The following is a 25,328-nucleotide window of genomic DNA, read 5'->3' as shown; positions in this document are numbered from 1 at the left end:
AACAATGCAAAATCTATTAGCATTTTGTATTTAAGAGATTTTAGGTTTAGATGTTGATTTTTTTTTTAAATGGGCACTTAGAACTAAATTGTTTTCGTTTTCAAATCTGAGACATTTCAGTCCTCCTGTATGTTGAGGCAGGAGGTTAAATGTTATTATGACTCTTGGACAGTAAAGGACATGCTGCTGGAGAATCTGAAGTTATCCAGAACTGCCACATGAGATTAATTATTGCTGCTGCTTACTATGGAATTCAAAGTTTAGAATGTACAGTTGAAACAATAAGTGAATCCTGATGTGATTAATAATGTATGAATTATTTAATCTGCTTCTTCACCACTCATATATTACGCAGCAAAAACCTTGTTAGTCATTTTAAACTTCAGGAATATTAATCCAACAATACATGCTTACAGGAAAGCATAGGTATGAAAAAGAGGCAATTAGAATATGGTTAAGTAAATAATAAATCTCTTGGGCTCATGCATGGATGTAAAGCCATCTGAAAGCTAAATGGCAGCTGGTCTCAAAATATTTTAAGACAAGCCCTGCTTTGACTATGACATGACTGTTACGAAGGGAAAAGGTAAATTAGGTACTTCAACTGAGAGGCACAGTTCATGCCATCTCAGGATCATCAGAAGGAACATACGCTATCTGCTACTACATTAGGCAAACACAACACAAGTCTCAGTGATTTCATTTAAAAGCTTTGTAACATTTGAACTAAACCAATGATTTTGGATATCTAGTGATCAGTTGACAATTCCTGCTGACCCTCTGGGATCTGCAAATATGAGCCACTTCTATAGATACCACAGAGATGATGGCTTTCCTTTTCAGCTGTACATCTTCATGTTCACTGGAAAAATTGTGGGTAGTTTTTCTAACTGCACATGTTTAATTCAGTACAAATTCATAAGGAAAATTACTCCTTAGGTAATGGTGAATTAGTGAATTAGTGATGTGCTCATGCCTATCAATTTAGTATTTATAAATTTGTTCATTATTATGCTACACAACTTCATCTGCGAAGCTTCCCGCTCCAAGGAGTCACTGATTCCTCAATCCATTTCTGATAAAATTAATAAAGGTAACTTTATTCTTTCAATATATTGTCCTTTGGGTTTTTTTGTCCATTGTTTTTCTCATAAAAATTAGCTTTCACAGCAAAGTGGGATGGCTCAGGCATTCTTTGTCAGTTGGAAAAAATCTTCTGTAGGTTTGTATATTATGCTTGATTTTTCAAAACAGCAGTAAAAAAAAAACCATAACACTTTATAAGGTACAACAGAAATTTAGATTAAAGAAGCCTATATGCAACCCCTTCTTCTCTCTGCTTCCCATATTCAGTTGTACTGTGAGAATTTCATTGTTATGTGAGTTTTGTGGAACTCACTCTGACTTATCAACGCTGGAGCAGTCTGAGACGAGCCTTGGAAGAAAGAAAATTTAATGAGCACTTTATAAATCACTTGAAGTGAGCTATATTAGTTTCCACTAGTAAACGAGTTCTTAGATTAGGTACCACGATCACAAACAGAGTAAAAGTTCTGTAGATGAGTTAAACAAGCAATTCCTTTTTAAGTAGGGTTTAAGTGAATGAAATGACTAACACAGAACTTATTGCAGGTCAAGAATTTGGCAGGAGGCAAATTGAGAGTTGGAATGGAAAAAAGTAGGAATGGAACTACTATTACAACGTATTACGGTATAATCTTGGCACTGCTAAATAGCAGGAACTAATGAAACCTATTCAGTGGTAAGAAATGCCACTTTCCCTAAAATTAGAGCTATGTCATTACTGAAAAAAAAATTCCAGGGGAGGATACATATGAGAGATTAATGTTCCTTTTTTTAAGAAAGTTTTTTATTTTCAGATTTTAGGGATACATTCCTAAAAGAGTATGAGAAAGTGAAGATGCAGTGAGAAAACATAAAACAAAATAATAGCAAATTTACATCATGGTTAACTAGGATTTTTTTAAAGTATCACAAAAGTTTAACAGAAAAAAAAGATTCTAACAAACTTAAGTGTGGTATACTGAAAGCTCTGAGCTAATGTTTATGTGAAATGATAAACCTATTTATTGCAGCTGCAAGAGTGCTCATAGTGCTGCTCAGTCTGAAGTGACTAATGAATTCTATTACAAGCTTATGATTTATAATCATATTTAGAATAATTTATAATATACGATTTATCATTCTATGAAAAACCCATGATATCTAAACTTAATCCGCTATTTAGATAATCCACCAGCAATCAGGAATTGCAGACTTCTCCTCAAGGAGGTATAGACTTGAGCTGATATGTACAACAGTGTATGAAGTCTCATGACAGCTGTCTCATGAGGCACATACATAAGGGGTCTCTTCCCACATAAGGGAAAAAGAGGATGTTTCTTGTAACTGAACTTTAAGGGTTAATTGACTAATACATGTCACATTAACAGCAAAAATCACCACAGAGGACTGACAGAAAAATGAAAGATTTCAGTCAGATGTAGTGCCTGAAGCAAACACTGAACTTTCTGCTTCAGATAACCCTAGCATCTGTGTATTTACCACTGAGAAAATGAGTGTATCAGTCTTGGGAAAAAAAAAAATCTGAGAAATTCTCATGTCACCAGTATGTAAGGCTTGAGTTCAATATTTTTCTCAGCCAAAGAAACAGATTCCAGATCAGAAATGGTAGAGAATACTACATGTCATTAAATTTTCTCTGATGAAGAAAAGAAAAAAACTAAATCAAAGGCAAATAAAGAAGGAATAGTTCAGTGTCTGTGGGGTTCTGAATGCACAAATTGGAAATCTTTGAAATTCTTTATATTTCAATATCTTGTCTACAAAACAAAAGAAAATATATTTCAGAAAAAGAAGTGTGTAATGGATTTGTGGCTCCTTCTGTTCTCAAAAATCTAAGAAGAAGCTTCTGCTTCAAACTCTCTACTCAGCTGGAAACCCACAGTATTTGACAAAGTTTGGCTGGAGCTTCCGCAGCCCAACCCCTCATTGTATTTTCTCACCATGTTTAACTTGGCGAGACTTTAGTTTTTTCTTTTCAATACTTCTGGCCAGCATTACTAGACTTGACCAGACAGCTTCCATACATAGAAAATATTGTTTAATGTAAAAGGCAGAACTATAGTAAAGTGAAAGAAAGAACATTTTAAAAGGAACAAAGAGTCTGTGTGTGCTTAATTTTCTCAGTGCCTCAATTCTGAATTCTTAGGATTCTCCTCTTATGCTCCTAAAAAGGTGCCTCAGACAGTTTGTTTTGCTAAAAGGGAAGCTTGGACAACTGTCTTTTGCTGTTTCCAGAGAGAGGATTTTAAACATTGTTTATGGCCTTTATTATGGATTGTTTGGTTTACATCAGCAAAACAAATCCTATAACTTGGGTAGGAGTCTGAAAAGGATGTCTTCACACCTAATCTGGACTTTGAGATATTTCAGTTGTATCTGTTTTATTACTTTTCTGTCATGCTTCTCAGATTGCATGTAATTAATGCAATCCCATGGAAACTAACCACGCCTTATGGACAGTTAGGTGGGCAGTTCCATAAGGACACACTTTCCATTTCAGAGGCTTAAACTCAGAGACAGTCGAGGACAATGCCCATGTACACGGAGCAGCATTTCCAAAAGTTTCAAGAGACATAAGATAAATGGCACAGTGCCTCCAACACATGCAACACCCAAAATAATGAGAGTGAGGTGTCTGAATACATTATACACATCCATAAATTAAGGAAATCCTGTGACTCATTGATGATTAAACATTAAAACTCCTGTTGTGGTTTTAATCCCAGCTGTCAACTGAGCATCACACAGCCACTTGCTCACTCCTCCACTGGGAGTGGGGAAAGAATCAGAAGGGTAAAAGTGAGGAAAGACGATGTAATAGGCAAAGCAAAAGCCACGTGCACAAGATCACAAGGAATTCATTCACCACTTCCCATGGGCAAGCAGGTGTTCCTCCATCCCCAGGAACACCGCATTCCATCACACAGAACAGCGACTTGGGAAGACAAACTCCATCACTCCAATTTTGCTCCCCATTCCTTTTTCTTCCCCCTGTTTTATATGCCCAGCATGACACTCATATGGTATATGATTGTCCCTTTGGGCAGCTGGGCTCAGCTGGTCCCCAACCCACTCCAAGACTGCTTCGGTGGAAAGCCTAGCTCTTAAAAAGGTAAATGCTAGGTTCTTACCTCAGGTGCTCTGAATTATCATGGGTTCCATTCACTGTGTTAGATGCACAGTATTAATCCACACCAAGCTATTGTATTGCCTAATGGAGTTGTAAATTACTATTTTCTGATCGATGGATTGATTGCATGGGATTTTCCCTAATAAGGCACTTTAAATAATGAGAATGTCTGCATCTAGCATTGAACAAAGCCACACAAAACTGTGCTTCCCATAAATCTCAGCAGAAATTGGATAGAGAAAAAAAATTGAGGAAATCACTGAGCAATTGGTTCACTAAATAATGAAAAACAAGGACTTGTCTAATTCATAGATAGTGCAAAGATGCGTATTTACGAACTCCAACTCAGTGCAAAACTAAACAGAAAAAATCTTGCAGATTAAAAGAATCTGAGTTGATTCCTCCCATATTTTAGAGATTCAAATTGTATAGCCATATAGACATTCTTCAAATTGTATAGCCATTAAATTTCATTAGACAAGTGAGCAGTTCAGTTTTATACATCTGAGTCCATATTCCATTTAAATGCAAAGCAATATGCTTATTAAAAGATAAATTTGTCAAAAACCTTCATTTTTAGTAATTTATTTAACATAGTATATCTTTGTGAATATATCCATTTATCTTAACGTCAGGGATTTATTTTCTCAAACAAAGTAATACAAAATTCAGGATGTATAATAAATATATAAAACTGAGGCTTTAATGTTCATGAAAACCTCATACACATATACTGGATATCTGCTATAACTCCTTAAAACATAAGAACCTATTTAAAAATATTTTCTTTAAAACAATTGCCTACATTTAATATTTAAGCCTTAGGGGAAAATTAAAGCAACAACACTTTTACTGCATAACATTCTCATAAAACATGGATGAGTGCTTCACTTCTGATAAAACAACATGCATCAGGAATTTATTGTATTAAGGTACTAGCAGATCAGGGCACAAAGCAAATCATGTTCAGAAAGATGAGAAAGATGATTTGTTGATTAAAAAAAAAAATCCCAAGCAAATCAACAACCGATTTTAAAATGAGTATTAGTGTTGCCCTATATAGCCTTCAGATGTTATTGAAGGTACTAATGTTTCTCTAGCCCTATTTTTTACCTCTATGGATTTCCAAATCAGATAGAGAAAGAACTCCCAAGCAAGCAAAAAGGGAGGAATCAGATCAAAGACAATAAAGCACGACAAATAAAGGCAGAGCTAGCTCAGAATAATAAAACACAGGAAAACAATCCACTTCTCATCAGGTCACACGGTCCATGGATCGCAAGGGCAGATGATGTTCCGATACTAGTATGGAATTAAAATACTGTAGGAGGCTTGAAATAGAATTAAAATACTGTAGGAGGCTTGAAATGCTAATTTTTGCTAAAACTGTATATCTGAATAAGCCACTCAGCTTAATCATTGAAATCAAGTTGAAACATAGGTTAGCTTTTCTAATTTTTACTTTAAAAATATCAAAATAAAATAAAACTAATGATGTCTTCAAGACTTTTAATTGTGAAGTCACCATAGAAAAGTAAGAGAGCACCATAGTGGTCAAGTGATATTAGTCTAGATATACAAATTAATTGTAAAGTGGTAACTCCCACCAATAAAAAACCTGCAGAGAAATTTTGGACATTACCTTCTTAGGCCCTAGGGTCCATTTGATCTATGTTTTTGTTTCTGATAACAAACTGTGCTTTTCTGAATATTTGTTAATGGTATTGAATATCAACACATCAAAATGCCTATAAAGTTTTTTAACAACACACTGTAGCTAACCCCAGAGTTTAGAGACACCTGTAATTTCACGGATTGCTTCAGAAAGTTCAGGCTTCTCATAAAGGAGTATAACAAACCATCATAAACCCAAACCAAACCATAAAGAACAGTAGTCTAGAACCATAAAATACAAGATCAAACGCCACCAAAGGGAGAGTTAAATGCAGAATTATTTTTGTGCAGAAATGAAGAAAAGGCAGTAAACCTAATGGTAAGCTATGAAATGCATTAAAAAGATATGAAAAAGAGTCAAAACACAGCTCCATGGACATTTAAACCTGATCTGAGAATGGAAATGGCAAACTGCAGGCAGAAAAAAGACTGAGCCCTTTTATGGATTCACAATGTTCTCTGTGTTCCTGCTTGCAATTATACTCTAGAGTGGCAATCAGTCATCAGGAACATCCAAAAAGAGTAATATCCACTGTAATGGAAGTTATTCCATTCATACTGTGTGATGAACCTTTTCCATGATTTAGAATTAATTTCTTCTACATCAAAAGTACTCAAATTATACCACACTAGTGTTTAAGCACAGTGAGACTCATAAACCTTGAGAATGACATTTCAATACACTTAAATAAAAGTCAGAGGAAGCTTAAGCTCATTTTAAATATAGGACATAGTAACATTTATTTCAAACACTGGGTTGAATATATTGAAAAGTAATGTTCAGCAAACAGAAGTCTATGGAGAGGCAATTATTCTGTCTTGCTTTATAGTGAGAGGCTAATCTAACTTATTAGACTGCTTTTCAAAAAACATCGCTCATTTATTCTTCTTTTTTTATCTCCTTAGCTCTTACCTTCCAGATTCAAATGTAAACCACGTTGAGTCACGTCCATATCTCCTCAGAGAGCTCAGAGGCCACATGACCAGCTTGACCTTGGCATTGTGGATGTCCCAGAGATATATGTTTTCATGTGTTATCTGCATTGTACATTCCCCATAGATATCTAAATTTGGTGTAGGCATAAGATATACATTGAATCGTTCTGGAAAAAAAACACAAGGTAAAATATCACAAGTTAAAGCAAGACTTTATACTGGGGAAAAAAAATTGAAATAAAATCTTTAGCTTTGATGGTTCAGGAATCAAGGACAAATTTCTGGCTTTTAACCAAGGTAAGGACCCACTGATGTTGAAAAAGTATTGTTAGGGCAAATGAGAGGAGTAAGAGGAGAATCATCTTCATTTTATTTTCATTATAAATGATGCAGTAGACTGAGACATCTTTCACAGATGATCTGCATAGTCCCCTTGGACATACGTTCCCAGCAACTTAACTGAAGTCCTCTTTTATCTTCACATTAACATCCATGACCTTTTACTAATCAGAATTCACCATGACATGAACTCTGACAGAGAATCCTCTCTCAAAGAACAGAACTATAGGTATCTTGGCAAAATATATATGTACAACCATTGCCTCTTAGAAAAACTGTCCTTGAAACTGCAAACCAAAGTTTACTTACTGAAGCTTGTTAATAATTACATTCCTTGCATTGAGTTTTTATTTATTTGCCAAAGAAATTATTATTTCTCAAATTAACAACAAATTTAATCCTCTGTTGCTTTCTTCAAAAATCTGATTCAACACAACATATTACTATGGTCATGACATCAATCACTATCAACTGCACTTCCCTTGCAAAGTGCACTTATTGTAGTAGGAGGTCAAGGGCATTAATAATTTTCTGAAGTGCCTGAATTGCATTTAATTAAATAAACAATGAAAAAGAAAATCCTTTAAACAGGAAAAAAAAAAAAGAAAAAAAACAATATGGTAAAACACAATTACCTCATATGGCAGGAAATAAACCATATTATTAGCAAGGGGATTTTAAATAAAAATGCAATTTTCTTTTTCTGTGAATTGCTTTTACAAAAAGTGAAGAAGGCTATTAAATTTCCAGTGCTGCAGTTGGAAGTGCTGGCCTATATTTTAACTCTAAATGCATTGCAATATTGGGGCTTAATAGCATAATATGGGAGAGTGCAGCTGATTCACAACTTTTATCTCACAGTTTCCTTTCATCTTTGAAAAGGGTAGAAATGCAAAATGTCAATGTTACTGCCTAAAGGTTGTTGACAAAAAAGTAAGAAAAATTTAAAGTATGAGCATGAGTAATGCTCATTCAATAAACAATACTGAGAAAATGCTCTTTAAAGGGGCAACTCATAGGAAAATTGTCTCCAATTACTTGAAAAAGAAATTAGAGTTTGGTGTGGGACACTTTTCATCCACCATTTGAACTGAATTTTCTCACACTGTCCTTGTAAAAATTAGGAAGGAACTGAAATTAAAGTGAGAGAAATTTATTGCAATAGTCAAAATTAGATGCAGCTTCCCCTTGTGTTAGACATTCCATATCACAGACATTATGTCTCCATTTTCTAGACATTTGATATATATAGCTGTCTGACAAAAGAATTAAAATATTTCAAGTAAGTGAGTTAATACAAAATATATTAGAAATGTATGACGGTGCGTGTGTGTGAAACAAGTAGCAAAAGTTTGGCTGTGGAAGTAGTGAAAGCAGGGAAATGCTGAGTGAGCAGTAAAAATTGCTGCCCTGCATAGCTGTAAGTAAACTTGTCATCCCCAATGTTGCTCTGTTTCAGTCAATTTAATTTTGCCCAGTTGATCCATTCAGTCACAACCTCTACTCCCAGGCCCTAGTTCTCATTAGTTACATTAATGGGTGTGTTAGCCCTAAAAGTTTCATTTTATGACTAAGGTCCCAAATGTGAAAGTCCAAACATTGTGTAAAAGTCTTCTGACACACAGAACAAATAGAATAGCAGAAGCTGCTGAGATCACTGAGAAGAATTTCTCCCAGCCCTCAGAGGAGTTCCTGGGGCAGAGGTCTAATGTAATGCCTACTAAAGTAAATAGAAAAACACACACATGGGAACATGAGCTGATGACCACATCGGGAAGGGAATGGTAAAGAAAACATAAGTTATCCTTTGCACTGGAATTATATCTATCTATCTATCTTTACATCCTTTCAATATCCATATTATTACTACTTCTCTGATGTATCTGAAAGAACGATGTAGGTAACTGACATGTAAGCTGTTTCGCTCTTACATTATGTGAAATAACACAATGTATCTATGGGGGAATGGGGCTACTATATGAAAATGAAAATCTTTCCCTTTCCCTTTCCCTATCTTCACTGAAAGAATGTCTCTGACAGCAGATAAAATTAAAAGGTACAATTATTATCTGAAGTAAACATTAAACTGTTGTGTTGAAGGCGCAGAACATTTCAGCTTCGTTTAATTGTTACCAGGATACTCATGAAATGCTCAATTTCTTTGAAGTGTTTCAGGATGTTATTGTGTGAAGGGTAGTCGGGACATATGGTATCCTCAAACTGTCAGGAGATATTTGCTGACTTTGCATGGGAGGTCAGTGTCTAAGGTGAGATGTCATGGATTAAAGGAAGTATGTCTGATTAAAGTGAACATCAGCTGCAGGGCAAAATGTAGCACCCTTGGAATGTAATCAAAATGGCAAGAAAACCAAGGGTACAAATATATGTGCTGGAGATGACTGAGGATGGATATATTTGCTTTTGGAACAAAAACTGTACTTTTGAGTATTGGGCAAATGAGGATATGGAAAAGTGTAGATACTATTAAATGATTTAATTAATTAACAAGCAGGGTCCAATTTTTCAATTTCAGAAAATATTTGAACAGGTATCTATTAGCTAATGGTAATGCAGTCAATTCAATTTTTAGTGGCACGTTTTGCCCTTAAACTTATCCAGGCAAGTACAAATATTCATAGGCCAGATTTGGGAATCCCAGCTGAATTCTGACACCAGATTTTCCGAATGACATTCCATAGCTCATTTAGCTTCTCTGTGGTTCAGACACCATCTGCATATGAGTGGAATGAGATAATAAAGAGTTCAGTGGGTAGTAAAGACTAAGCAAATAGAAGTTAATGAGGGACCCAGAAACGAGTGAGCTGGAAGAAACCAAGCAAGTAGATGTGATGTTGTTGGACAAGGTAAGATTGAGACTGACCAGGTGTAATTTCTCAGCATTCAGCACCCCTATCCTTCTACCTCCTCTAAAACTGGTGAGAGCAAAGATAAGGGACCAGGGGAGCCAGGATGAGAAAAAAATGCTGATATACTGAAGCACTTATTATTCCACTCAATGTAACTGCTCCTTCCCATCTCCTTGAATAAGCAGAGCAATGCTTCATCATACACTTTGTGCATGAAAAGGTGGTTAGTATTTGGGCATTGGCAAGAATATGACATTTAACAATGTTTTCCAGGGCATAGGAGCATAAGAGTCTTTATTAAAATGAGCGTATTGACTGAGATGGAGACTTGGCAGTAACTCCAAAATGCTCTCAGCCTTCCTGCTGTACTGGGGAAGCAAAATCACTGAAACCCAGTGATCCTGGTTCTGCCATCCCTGGATTCCTCTGCCTAAATCATTCCAGTTGGAAAACCGACCAGAAGACATCGCAATCTTGCAATCCAGATGCTTGGTTTTGTTTCAGTTTTAATGATGGGTAAAAAATTACTTATGGAAGGAGACAGTCTGGTTCATGGGACCTATATAAATTAGAAGAGGCTTTAAAGGAAATACTCAGTTTATGTATGAAATACTCAATTTATATATGAAATAAACTCCTCCACCTATGAGACTTCCACCTGTGGCTAATTTTCAGGTGGAAAGAGAACTTTAAGTCTTGAAGGCACAATATTTTGTGCTCCTTCATATGTCAGATTTATTAGAATGTTTCTCTTCTGCTGTACACAGTGAGGAACCAAGACTTCAGAATTAATTTTTCTCCTTTGCTTATAAATATTCTGCTTTGTTTCCATTAAAAATGTATGAAAGTGTTTATAAGCATCTCAATAAAAATATAAAGTCTACCATAGATAAATATTTTGAATTGTTTCAGTGAGGTAGAGAAGAATCTGAAGTCTTACTGGATTAACCAGTCATTTAAACTGCAAACACCCAACTTTTCTGAATAAAGCTGTCTGTGTTTCATTTATTTAAAAAATGAACAAACAAACGCAATGTATAAAAATGGATTAAGGATAACAGAAGATGAATAAAAAACATTCAAAGTGCTTTTATATATTAAATTACAGAGATTCTACAGACCCTAGAAAATGTCCTAAAACAAGTCAGTTCCGTGAATGTAATTATGAAGTCTCCATGCTTTGGCTGTATTTTGTAATCTCAATATGTAGCACAAAGAAATAACTCATAATCCTCTTCTGAGGATTCAAGGACGTTGTTCACTATGAAAAGCTACATTTTTGCTAACAAGAATTAAGGAGTTTCTTGCAATCCAGGAAGCAAGACTGCTAGTCCTGTGGAATTAAATAAAAAAAGGAAGGCAAAACCAATGTTATGAAAGAAGAAAAACCTTACAAAGGAAGTAATTTTGTGGGATATTAATTTAAATATTAGGCAGGCAGGAAAAGCAAAAAAACCCACAATTATCTTTTAAACTTTTCCACACTTTCAAAATTAAAATTAGCTTTATAATGCAGTAAAATTTAAACAAAATCAAAAAACCCAAAAAACATGATAGAAAAGCATCATATTGATATCAAAGACATGATAACTAACAATAAACCCGCTACAACAGCAAAAGATGGATCTGGCCCTGTCTTCAGTTTAAAAATTTGCATTTTATCATTTGCCTATTTTCTTCAGGTTTTTAATCAGGTTTACAAGTACAGTTTAATAGAATATGATTTAGCACAAGTATTCAGCTATGTTAGTACTATTATTTAATATTCAAAATGGATAGGAATAGAGTCTTCACAAAACAGAAGCACCTGCTCCTAAAGAGTGAATTTATCAATAGCGTACATATAATGCTTTTTTTAACCAATATGGTCTTGAATATTCTGGTTTCTTTTTCACGGTAAATATAGTCTGTCATTGTATACTGTCCATTTGGATGCCTTCTTTCAAATTGCTTCCTTTCATAGAGAATGAAAACAATGCCACATTGGAAGCAGTGAGCATGGACAAATTCTAGATATGATGTCACCTGGGAAGATAACAATTTTAAAAAAAACAAACATTTGTTTTTGTCATTACATTTTGGGGTATATTGGAAAGGCTTCCAAATTCATTGAGAGCTGGAAAGGAAGCTTCCAATTCCCCCAAACAAAGTAAGCACTCTACATTCACAATTTCTTTGCTTAGCACCAGCTTGTGAAACCTAAGGATTATAAAATGTGTGTGTAAGTATCACAGGATATTGCTTAGAAGACAACAGTGTTATAAGATCCAACTTTGTCCAGATTTACTTTCCTGGAGTTACAACTGTGTGCTATTATTTATCTTATCGTTGCATATACAGCTTCACTGCCATTATACTAAAATATCTGAATAGGATCAGGAGGTGAGGCCTTTACTGATTTTGCTATCATACTGTATTTTAATTCTTTAGCAAATAATCAAAATGGACATCCATAAACACTAAGAAACTGTGTTTGGCGTGACAAGAAATTTAACAGAAACAAGGTTTCTGCTATGGACTGAGGAACGCAGACTAGTCTTTTAGATTTGCAGGAGAGATGGTTGGAGAACAACAGAAACTTCATTTTACATCTCACTTTTATTTGAAGCTGTGTATCATTCCAAACTAAGCAGCCATTAGTTGTGAGCCCTAAATTTAAGAAAACCACCCAAGGGTAATTTTCTGCATCAGAGTTTACACAGTAAGACTTGTAAGTAACACTTCTTGAAAGCAATAACGGAGGTAAAATCCAGCAAGAAGTTTTTTGTTACTGATGTGCTTTGCACAAGAATTGCTTAGATGTCTTGTCTCTCCTTCCTACAAGACACAGTAGCTAGAGCTTTCTGCTGTAAGCAGTGCCACTCTACAGTTTGCCTCTTTGTTGTCATCACTGCAGAACTGCTTGGTGCTGGAGGGTCAAGCAACAGTGCAACTAAAGTAAAACAGATCTCACTAGCACTTACTGAACAACTCAGAACTATAAAAAATATGGGGTTTTTCAACCATATTGTTGCATTCCTGTCACAGAGAATCAGGTGTCTTCCCTTATTAAATCTAAAGCTCATCTCAGGAGAACCACAAGAGTGAGAGCAGGACGATAAACAGGCTCAGATGTAACAAAAAGAGGTATTAAACAAATGATAGAAAACATGTATTTTCCTTGCCAAGTATTTTCTGAAATGTGATTCCCTGAGTATAAAAAATATAAGCAGGATGCAGCAATTTTAATGGTCCCAGGGCATACATAAAAACAATTAGGAAAATTATTTCTAATGTTGCAAACTGAGGCCTCAGTGGTCACATACAAAAACTAAACCACAGACTTACAGAACAGAAAGTTGGTTTTGGTTTTTTGTTTGTTTGTTTTTTTTTCCAAAGACACAATTTACCTGATCCACTCAGTGAATACCTTTACACCATGCAAATGTCCTTTAAGGACAAGAATGAGCGAGTAGATGAACAGATGAACACTGCATATTAAAAATATTATTGCTCGGAAAATGCAAAGCAGCTCATGAAAATCCCACCTTATTAGGATAGTTCTTTTAGGACTAAGGAAGTATCTTTATTAAATTTTAAACATTTCAGAAACTTTTTAGGGCAAAGTAACCATTAAAAAACCTCAGTGGAATGGGATACAATTAATAGTTAATACATCTGATCTTTTGGGATTAATGGTATTAACACTTGTCATATCAGAGAGATATCAACAGTATAACACCATTATTCAATTTCTCTTAGCTTTTAAAAGTGTAAAAAAAATAAATTTATCTAAAACTGAAAAACCATTGACACTATAATGTCTATTACAATCTGTGGTCTTGCTCAGATGCTAAGTGACATCTTTTGTTCAGTGACTTGAAAGAAAGCCCTTGTATGGTTCAGGCAACAGAACTTTCATGAAACTAGATGCTGAGGCTTTGAGACTGTATTACAGGTTTTACAAACTGTATTCTCACATTTCTGTTTCAAATAAACATTAATAAATTGACTAACTCAAGAGGAATTCTATGAAGTTGACATACTTGCAATATGTTTTGATATAATGATATTCAAAGGTACTGCACCAGTGAACAGTTTTTATTTAACACACACACACACAAAAATTATTCAGAAAGTGACACAACTGCCACTTTCACAATGAGCAAGATTTTAGATTCTTCATACACATAACCACTTTCACAAATTTCCAATTTGAAAATTAACTTTGGCCTTTCAGTTTCAGGTCGACAAAAGCTCAGTAAACTTTTAAAAGGTTTTTAGGTATCTTTTGAGCTACGGTGTTTGATACCATGTGTGTAACAGCTATAATATGGGGAAAACGTGTAAGAAAATAAACTAAAAATTTGAATCCTTTAAAGCTCACCAGATGATTCCGCCCTACATCTATCACCTTTTCCATAACACTTGCATGTGGGGAATGACACTACCAGGTTTGTAGAATAAGATAACAAATATAAACTGAAGTCATGGTTCCACTCAACTGATTTTACTGAAGGAATCTGCTACAAAAATTTGATTGCAACTGCAGGTTCTTACAGCCAGATAAATGAACAAAATGCCCAATTTCATACTGCTAGTAAGAATCTCTGTACTTTTCCTTCCTTCCAAGTTGATTAAAAGACACCAAAAACAGAATTTGATTTGCTTCTGAACAAGACAACTTTGAATTTTAAGTATGTTTATTAAAATGCAAAGTTGTGCATCAAGGGGATGAGGGAAGGATGCGGATAGGTATCAGAATTATTTGTCTGATGTACTGTAACTATTGATTTAGTAGAGCATGATTGTCAAATATTGGATTATATGTATTCAGTCACTTGTTTTAAAAGAATACAGCTAATGATACCCTCCGTGCATTATTATTCATGTGATTTGTACAACAAATACATGCTTTGCCTCTTTGTTTCCTTTCATTTATTTACTTAGAACAATAAAGATGCTAATTATGTTCATACATGCTGGTTGGTAGCACTGCAATTAATTTCTAAACTAAGGCAATTGAATCAAGACTAGTTCATACAACAGACCTAATCTTTGTCCCCTGGAGGTTATGTGTCTGTAACTGGATCTCTTTCAAGAATATGATAAAATGTAGTATTTTCCATCTATGTCCAAAAACTGCCGGATGGTAAATGAATGCACTGCATGAAGAGTTTGAGGAATTTCATTATATTTTCCTGCTCATATCACAAGCTTTTGACTAGATTTATTTCCTCTCAAATTTGTGAAGGAGCTCCACCTGCTCACTTAAGTTCCCTCTTCAATAGGACACATTGAGTTTTATACGTATGGCCTATGGACATACAGCAGATGGGATGCTTTGAGTGGTGTCTGATCATTATCACTTTCCTACAACATTAGTAGCTCTCCCTTTGTTAAGTAGTTTGAGACTACAAATTGAATTCTGTGTCTCATAGAAGGCAAATAACTTTACAAATATTTGAACTTCTCATAAATCACATTTCAACGTATCTTGTTTTTTGACCTAAATTCCTTAAAGATTTCTATATCTTTTGTGCTATACGCTATTAGGTTCAGAGAAATTAATAAAATATAATCAATATACTGACATTCATTCTATAATTTAATTAGGTAATTTTGTTTATAATGATAGTTGGCTTGATGTTTTATGACCATTGAGGCAGTGTGTGTTATTACTTTGTTGAAAGCTATTGCATCTTATAAAAGCATCAAGACAGTAATAATCATTGAGAGCTCTAATTTAGGGAGGAATAAATGTGCACATTTTGTGTTGCCCTCATATTCATTAATAGGAATTAAATGACAGGATAATCGCAGATTTTGTTACTGCATATTCCATCCACTAGCATTCTTCCTGTGCATGTGTCTAATCCAAATAGCCCTTAACCGAAGACTTAAAACTCAGGCTTAGTGCTGACTAGCATCTGTTGTTGCCCTTTTTCACCCATATTTGACAACCTTTATATGATCCTCTCTTCAATATTCAAGACAGGTGTGAATTTAAAGCAAATATGTGTTTTGCAGTCCAAATTGGTGTTGATTTGCTCATCGCTGTCTTTAAAAGGCTGCAGAACAACAGCTGCTGTTTTATTCCTCTGCACAGAGGCCATAATTTCCAGAACCAGAAGAGTCATGGTCATTATTTCCCATGACAGGAAAATGAGAACACAATGAAGACATGAATTCACTCTGTGTGTGCTATTTGGTATGAAATTTATTCATCCTTATTTGTAGAAATAAAGACGATTAAGCTTCAAAAACATAAATGTTTAGTTACTAATGATGTTCTTCTAGGTAATAGCAAAAGCCCCCACGACAACAAACACAAGCAAAGATAACATGGGACATCACCTAAGAACTGATCTAGAAGCAAATACAAAGTTACTTACCATTTTGTTCTCTCTGAACACCAGCAGCAAGCAAATCTGGTTCCCCAAGACTTATGTCATTGAGCCTGGCTCCCAGACACTCCATGCAAAGATGTTTGCACCACTCCTCTGCCTCTAGTTCTGGGCAAACAGAAAAAAAAAAATTTGTTCATGTTGACATTTTACCACAGAAAGTATGAAGTTAAATCAATACCATCCTATCAATAAGCTCTATGACAGTATGCTTGTGTTGAAACATGAGTTATTAGTGTAAAGTTCCATATGAATTTCTTTGCCTTGATTTATGAACTTTTAAAAAGGGTTTACACCATTAGGACTGTATCTTCCATTCTCAAATATGAGTATAGGAGGCCAAGTTGACATAGAAGAGGAATAATGAATTTTCAAGGCTGTATATTTCTAGTATGTTTTCTTGAACGAGAAAGTGCAATTTAGAAAAACTTTAGATATTATAGCTGAAATATTCCTTACTGCTTTTTAGGTGAATCTGAACTACTAAAGCACTTTCTATTACTAAAAGTGCTAGAGTATTTTTCTGGGAGCAAAGGAAAAAGTAATAAAATGATCTTCAAATGCTAAACTTCCATCTCTGCTGTAGTGAATGTCTATGTCTGTCAAGTTAGTCTGAATAATTAATCTCTTCAACTCTGTTCAACTTCTTTTGGTCTCAGTGCAATTTGGGCATTAGTTGAAACATTTATATGAAAATTCAAAACCTCCCAGTCCTTTATGAGTCCCGCATTGAATCCCATTGATGTACATCTAAGAGCTTTGTACCTGCCAGTCTACCAAGACGTAAAGTCTCTAAGGTGTAACTCCTACACACACCACAACAGCCGCCCTGTTCACCTCCAGCTTCATCCTTCCACTTCCCAAACTTAATATCATGAAATGTCTGGCATTGGTCAAACAAGCAACATCTCAAGTTGGTGTTAACACGCTGTGAAATCACAGCTAAGAAAAATCATGCAACTACCCTGACTGTCTATTATTACAAGGTAGGCTTCTCTTAAGGGAAACTTGCAGGTAAGTGGGCTCGGCACCAGGCAAGCATTCTCAGCATCCATGGTCCCAGTCAATCTATATCTGATCATCTTTAGGAGTGGATGACTCCAAAAGTTAGAAATGTCTGTATTAAACTGCCACAGTCCTCTAACTCCTATTTTTGGGGACATCTGGAAAATACTTTTGCGACAATCTCTCCAACATAGTACTGCAATTTGGAGAGAGAAAAATATTGCATGCAAGCCCCAAAGCATTTAGTGATGATGACTCATTGTAATTAGTGCAAATTTATATCCAAGAAAAAACTGTTCTGTGCCTAATTGGTACAGTCATCAAATTATTGCCTGGTTAAGCATAGATCTCACATGACAGAAACATTTGCTGGACAAGAAAAGGAGACAGGCATGCAATTCCAGGTCTCCAAAAACCTTTGGATACCCTCCTTTGTTCAGGGTCTTGAATAATCCAGGAACAGATTGTTACTGATTTATTCTGGCTATGAGCTGACTGAGTTCCCAGACAGACAGCTCAAATAATAGAGACTGTTTTTGGGATTTTTGATAGCCAAATGTGGTTGTTGTCACAAGAATTTGGGGGGACTTCTTCAGAGTGTTGTGGGGGAAGCGGTTTCTCTTAACCTTTTCTGCCTTTTTTCAGTCTTTGTCTCAGGACACAGATCCCCAAAGTTGGTCTTCTCGTAACGTTCTCAGCTCCATGTGATTAGAGACAGAACATTCTGTCAGTAACATCCAGATGACATTTAACTTTGTGTGTGAGAAGAAAATATTGAGGTTACAGCATACTGTTTTTTCAACACTTCTACAGATACAGCCTCCTTAATGGAAGTAGAAGATAGGTATATCTCTGGGTAGCAATAAAAATTTATGGCTTTTAAAAGGAGCAAGATGAACTTGTTTAAAAACATTCTGTTCACGCATGAAGAAACTTCCCTTCTGTTTTCCCTTCCTCTCCTTCAACTTCACTGGATATTCATGAGGTCTGCTGAACCAAAGACATGCCTTAGAAATCACACTCTCCCATGGAGAGGGTGTCATGCCAGGAAGATGATAGAACTGGACCCTAAGACATGCTGCCATATTCTGGCAGTGTGTGGAAGGGGTGTGGGGGCAGCGCACCCATACACAGGTAAGTCAAGCTGCCCCTGGGAGAGTTTCCACTGAGTTGCCTAACATCTGCTTCCAGCTACAGATAAACACAGGGCAATCACTGCAGAAAGGTGGCAGCACAAAGGTGACGACAGTGCAAATCTAGGCAAATGCTCCCATGTTTCCTTCCCTTCTTTTCTGCCTAAGCTGTATCACAAAACAATATATATGCTGAAAGAATGAACAACTCTATATAAAGCTTGTAATTTTTCCAGAAGTGTGGTCAGGGCATAAAATTTTATGTATTTTACAAAATGCACATTTTATTGGTTTCTTTCGCTCTGCCTGCACCCAGACTGAAAGGGCATGCACTGGAAATGTAGAATGAGATGATGGTAAACAAATATTAAACTAACCTTTAAAATATTACAAATACCTAAGGAGAAAGGGAAACATATTGGTATTTCCATAAACCCAGCCTAACATCAATATATATTCAGAACAGGACTCTTATACAAAGGTAACAAGTTCTATTTATATGTATTCTCACATCACATTTCCAGTAGATATTTTCAGAAACAAACAAACAAATGCATTGTTCTAGAAAGCTACTTCTTGTGTGTGTCTTTGTCTCATCTCCTCAGTCTGTTTGCCTCTCTCTTTCACAGTAACATGAGATCTTAAATGTTTGGACCCAGACACTGCCTTTCAGAGTATTTGACTCTGGCAGCTTAATTTAAGCTGCTGCTGCTTTGCTGCCAACCATCGATGATTAGGCCCGGATTACACCATTCTCCAACTGCCATACAGAAGAAACTTATCTTAGTATGAGCATTATAAGACCATGGCTATATTTTGCAAAGTGTAAGCTGTAACATGCATTATACTGCTTTATAACTCAAAATTTCTATCTTACAAAAATGATCAGCTTAATGTTACAGAAAATAGATAGTTTCAATGCAGAACTGAAATATCTTCCCAGAGAACTGCAAGGATTTGTGTCTGCTGTCAGAAGAATCAACATTATCTGCAAATGTGTCTAGAAGGTCAAGGGTGTGAAGGTAGTGTGTGAGTTAGTTTTGCCTAGTGCAGCCTGATAACTATTGCTTACTTTCAGGGAATTGCTTTCAACCTTTTTCTTTACGGACATGCAAAATCTTCTTCAGAAGCAGATGAATTACCTTTCAAAGCCAAAGCCTTGTTTTTCCTTTCATTGCATGCATCTTTAAAGCAATTTACCATTCTTTTGTAAAAGATCTATAGAATGCTTTGTGTTTCTGGATAACGAATTAAATATTACCTATTATTAAAAAAATTATTTACTCTGTGGTACATAAATGCATTGTTCATGGCACCAATCTTTAAGAATGACAGGTATTATGTCACAAAACAGAGATATCACAGTTTCTTCTTTATTTTGATTATATGCATATAATCATATAGATGAAATACTACAGTGGAACTAAGTCATAAAAAACTGTCAGCAAAATTATTCTCTTTAATGCACTTAGATCAGATTTATTGGTGGTAATGCTGAGTTTTTAGTCATAACTGGTATTTGTCATTGAAAAATTTAGTTTCCTTTTAAGATAACTGAATTCCTGGACTGAATGATAAATTGTAAAGCATGTTTTCACAGCTATAAATAAAATCAAAATACTTGCACTTTTATTTTTACTGTTATTCTATTACAAAATGCTGCTATACAAATGTCATGAGGTGAGATAAAATGCAAAGAGATAGAAGACCTTAATTAGGCACTGTCTATTGCATAACAAACATTGCTAAGAACTGTAAACTTGTTAGTCATCTTGTTATTGGCAATATTTTCCTGCACTTAAACTGAGCTTCTAGGCCATGCCTGAAGTTATATGTAATTTCTGCTTCAGTTCTCAGGTGATTTAACTGGTGCTGTACCTAGTCTGATCACTGTATTGTAAATAGTAATCCACAGGATGATAAGTGGGTTTGCTGATACAAAAACAATGATGAAATAATATTGGTTAGTGAGATATACAACAGAAAATGAAATTTTAGATTTTTCATTTATAGAGAATGAATTTTTCATAGTGAAAGCATTCTTCTTCTACTTGCAGTTTAAAACAGTTAATTATGTACAACATACTCTACAGGGAGGATTAGAGATACAGATATATGGACACATTTAAATTCACTGTCCTTAGAGATTCACTGTCTTTCTATTCGGGCTCTAGATCTCCAAGGCTAAAGGTGGGATGGTTTTCAGACTCCTGACTTACGAAGCATTTTGTGTATGGACCTAATCAAATACCTGCTGAGTCCTGATAACTTCATGTCCTTGCATACTTACCTCCTGTGTTCACATGGCACAATCCCATAGGAGCTTTCCATCTCCCACCACAAGTTGCCAGAAGAGTCAAATGCCTCTAGGTTGAGACAAAGCCCCAAAGAATTGACCCCTATTGAACCCCTGATCAGTTCAGCTTCTGTCTCCTTGAGTAAGGCTATTTCCTGTTCTGCAAGGGATCTCTATTCCCGGAGATCTTTCCATCGTTATAACCAGGAATTTATTGTATTTGTAAAAAAAAAAAAAAAAAAAAAAAAGGTTCAATTTATATGCACTTCCTAAAGACAGACCTCATCCCCTCCTCATGCCGCCCATGTAAAGTGATGTGATCAATAATTTAAGCTGGAAATATTGTGTGTACAATATTAGAGAGTGACAACAAACACTGTCCTTGTGCAAATCAAAAAACCTTACTTTCAGTTTTGCCTGATGTCAAACTGAACAAACCTAAAATGGTAGTTTCTTCACTTCTGAAACATTTTTATGTATTTGCTGTACAAATGGTTCAACTCTTCTTCCCTCTAAACTAAAGTTATAAGAGGTCCAAATCGACTAAATATTCTTGCTCTGGAAGAAACAGTAGAATCTTTCCTGTACTTTCCTGTACTAGTAGGACTTAGACCTGATGTTCCCTACCAAGAAAGAAAGATGATGCTGAAAGATGTGCCAATTTATCTCTTCTAGAAATCACCCAGGCTTAATTAGAAGTTAATAAGAAAAAATATTATAGAATTCCCACAGGACTGATGTGCTATTACACTGCATCACATACAATATATGCATCGACTTCATTTTTTTTTGACTAACAACACTATTGCCTGAAGGCATGTAATTTCTTATAAAAATCAATAATATCTTAAAACATCTATCCTTTATCAGGATGTATATCATCCTTTGATGATTCAAACATAATTTTATTTAATAAATATTTAAAATATGTTATCTAACCATGTCTGTTACTTTGGGCACTTTTACTCAAGCACATCACACACAAACACAGATATAAATCAAAAGCAATGTGGCTATTTCTTATCTTTGTTCAGAGGAAGAGCGGATAGTGCTTATTTTTGTAATAAGGTATTACTGATTGGCTATGCACGAATCAGGCAATTTTATTTAAATAATGTCTAGGAAGCAATGAAGGGAAATATGTCCTATTTATTTTAAAAGAACAGAAAAGCAGTCTACATACAGACTGAAACTTCCATTCAAATAGGTAGTAACAGATAATGGGCTGTAACTGAAAGCAACTGGCTTATTAAAATTAGTTGTCACTTCAAGCAGTGACAAAATATTTTAAAGGAATCCTGAACATATTCTTTGAAAAAGAAGTTGGTGAGTCAAGTTCCCAAAAAATTTCTTGTCATTGCCACTTTTTTCTTTTAATACTATAAAACCCTTACTTTTGAACTACTTCCAGCTACTAAAATGTATGCATATTTTTGACTATACCATTAGTTTAATGACATACTCATCTTTTTCTGTATAATTTGAGCATTATAATTTTTTTGCTTGAGGAAATACTGAATAGTGATGCAATCAAGCTGAATGAATAATTACAGAATATGAACACACATATTCTGTAACTTTAACTGTTGGCATATTTTTCCAATGCACTTTTTTTTTAACTGAGGGAAGATATGGTCTAAGTATTATATAAAAAGAAAATTTAATTTCTCCATGATTTGCTATTTTAAACTTGACTTGGTATAAGGACAGAACAGTCCATTACAAAAATTACTAAAAGGCATTTATTAGCTTTTAAAACTGATACTTCTGTCACATTTATTTGGAGATTCAAGATACATCAAGAACAGGGTTCCGATAATTTTGACTATGTACCTGTGTTTGCAAATAGCCAGCTGTATATGCCTGTAGTTGTTGAGATATATCCTGAAAATATCCTGTTTGTTTCTGCAAGTCTGATCAAAGTTTCAGCTTGAATAACAAGCACTCAGTTAGTAGTCTGTCTGTTGTCCTGTCAATAATATAAGCATATACAATGCTAAGTGAATCCTTTTGAAGGCATAATAGTATTCAAAAAGATTTATCATATAGATGTTGCTGTACATTAAACTATTTCCTTAAAACAGACTTTACTTGCATATAATATCTACTCTTACCTCTGTTTCTCCTCTTTTCCAGCATAAAATTGCAGCAAAAGAGCACCTTCCACTCAAATCCTAAAAGAAATGCCCCACAACATTGACTACTAGTCCCTAACCAAAGTTTAAGCAGCAAGAAGGAAAGTTTCCCATATAAAATGTTGCTTGAGAATGCAGTTTTTGTGCAGAAACAGAACTTAGATGACTTCTTTGAAAAATAGAGAATGTATGGAAAAATGAAGAAAAATAAGTCTACAAGAAAGCAATTTCCTTTGCTCAATACTACTAATGAAACTTTAGGACATTTCTTCTTTTTCTCCTTTAGGTAAATGACAATTTCTGCTATTAAAAAAAAGAGACTATCACTTCAGTCAGTGATTAGTCCCACAGAAATGAATGATGCTGTTCTAGGAAGAAAATGCTACTGAGTGGATAAATTATTCCTTGAGGGTATATTTACAGGTATTCTTAAAAATCATGTATTCTGCTTCACACTGGGAACTAGTGACTCTCATTATACCATAAATGTTTGTCAAGTCTTAGTATGTCCAACAGATCAACAGGGAGCTGACAGAGCATCATTACTCAAAAAATATGCCTTGCAAATTTTCACTCTCAATTCAAACTTTCTTTAAAGTGCAAAGTAAGAATTATGAAAACCTGCCTAAACACAGAAGCAGCATTTACATTATGTCTTAAACTAATGGGCCAGTTAAAAGAATCTGGCATGGGAATTAGACAGTTCCCTAGGACTGTCAGTCCATATACCTGCTTCAACAGTTATTAATGTTAAATTGCAATGAAAGTAAAATAACCTCAGGCAGCTTGTCTGTAGTGGGAATGACATAAACACCATCAGTCAAGTGTCCAAAATGGGTCTGTCACCAGGAACATAACACACAGAGGATGCTATCACATCAACTTATGCAGCTACCTTATGATTGGCAGTCAGCAATAGCATTTTTCTGTCTTAAAAATTGGCTGTATTTCAGATTTAGTCTACTCCCACAGTATTTTTATTCCTCTTGGAAAAGTTATAGGGCTATTTCTTAAATGCATGGGAAATTTATTACCTTCTGTATAAATCTGAAGTTTTCCTCTCTCCTGCTGTCAAGTGTTTAAGTTATGGTCTAGTAAGAGAATCCAATAACCCTAAAAAATAGTACAAATCCTAAGGTTCATTTGACTAGTCTTTTTTTTTTTTTTTAATATGTTTAATATTCAGTCTTATCTTTGAGCTATTGACAAATCTTGCCACTTCAAGATCAGAAATACTGTTAGATAAAACAAATAATTCTAAAAGCATTATTTTCCTATAAAAATCAAGGTGAAAATGACTATTTTTAATACATGGAAGAAAAAAGGCATACTATTTTGCTTCATCGCTCTTAGGTCTTTGAACACATGACTTTCACTCCAGCCATCTGAACATCTTCTGCATTAAATCATAAGGAGCAGACAACGACTATCAGACTAGAATGTCCTTGTAATCTCCCTTTCTTCCTTTCTTTAGCTAAACACGCCTAATTAGAGCAAGATTTCAAGCTGTGAATACTTAGATTTATTCATGTATGGTACTATAAACTATTTCAAAATAAATAATCTCCTGAAAGAATACATTTTTTCTTTCTGTGTTTCCATGTGACTCCTTCACACTATAGGAGTTAAAAAGAAAGATTTTATGGCATTGGAAGTTTAAAGAAACTCATTCAGACTGAAATCACCTGTAAGATCATAATGGATTGTAAGATCACATGTAAGATCATATGCATCATAATGCAACTTGATTTTCAGTTGCATAAAATTTTACTCTCAGGCAGAACAAAGTATTAGCTAGAAATGACCCTGTGTCTTCTGCTTTATTCTTGCTGGATTTTGATGTGGTGATACCGAAAAAAAAAAAAAATCTTAAAAGTTCATAGTCTAGAGTTAGTATTTAAGAAGATATAATTAGAAAAGTCTTTCTCAAATTTCACATCTACAGAATTTAAACCCAAAGGGGATTATTTTTTCATTATTAATTCTTCCCATTTCTTCCTCTGCTTTTACACTTGTACATTTTATTCCCAGTATAAAGTGGATTCCTACATTTGATACATGTAAATATTATTTAAATTCAGAAATGTTTTATGAAAATAGACATTCTTTGAATGCCTATGAATATAGATGCTTTCCAATCAGACAAAGCCTCCTGTAAATAAGACTTTCCTAAAATAAAATTGTATCTAAAATATGCAATTTTAGATTTCTGGGTTTTATTACACACCACTGATATCTCTACAACATGATCATAAGTAAGAGACACATATGACTACCTGACAAGAGACAGTTGCTTGAAGCTGAAACTCAGAATCCATACTTTCATTAAGTTAATAGGACT

The 25,328-nt window shown here is 34.8% G+C and overlaps 1 protein-coding gene across 1 annotated transcript in view; it reads right to left on the bottom strand.

The window, feature by feature from the left end:
• The window catches only part of DOK6 (docking protein 6), a 240,685-nt gene that overhangs the window by 80,674 nt on the left and 134,683 nt on the right, over positions 1–25,328 (bottom strand). Inside the window, exons 4-5 of the mRNA XM_027882863.1 lie at positions 16,407–16,526; positions 6,804–6,993 (exon numbers count right to left, since the gene is read on the bottom strand). Of these exons, the coding sequence (XP_027738664.1) occupies positions 6,804–6,993; positions 16,407–16,526 (310 nt within the window). The remainder of the gene's footprint in view (positions 1–6,803; positions 6,994–16,406; positions 16,527–25,328) is intronic.

Source organism: Empidonax traillii, unplaced genomic scaffold, assembly GCF_003031625.1.
Source record: "Empidonax traillii isolate 1590-97213 ecotype Southwest subspecies unplaced genomic scaffold, ASM303162v1 scaffold113:size1526484, whole genome shotgun sequence".
Lineage (NCBI taxonomy): Eukaryota > Metazoa > Chordata > Aves > Passeriformes > Tyrannidae > Empidonax > Empidonax traillii.
The sequence above is the reverse complement of the archived record's forward strand: the minus strand, read 5'-3'. Positions and strand labels throughout refer to the sequence as shown.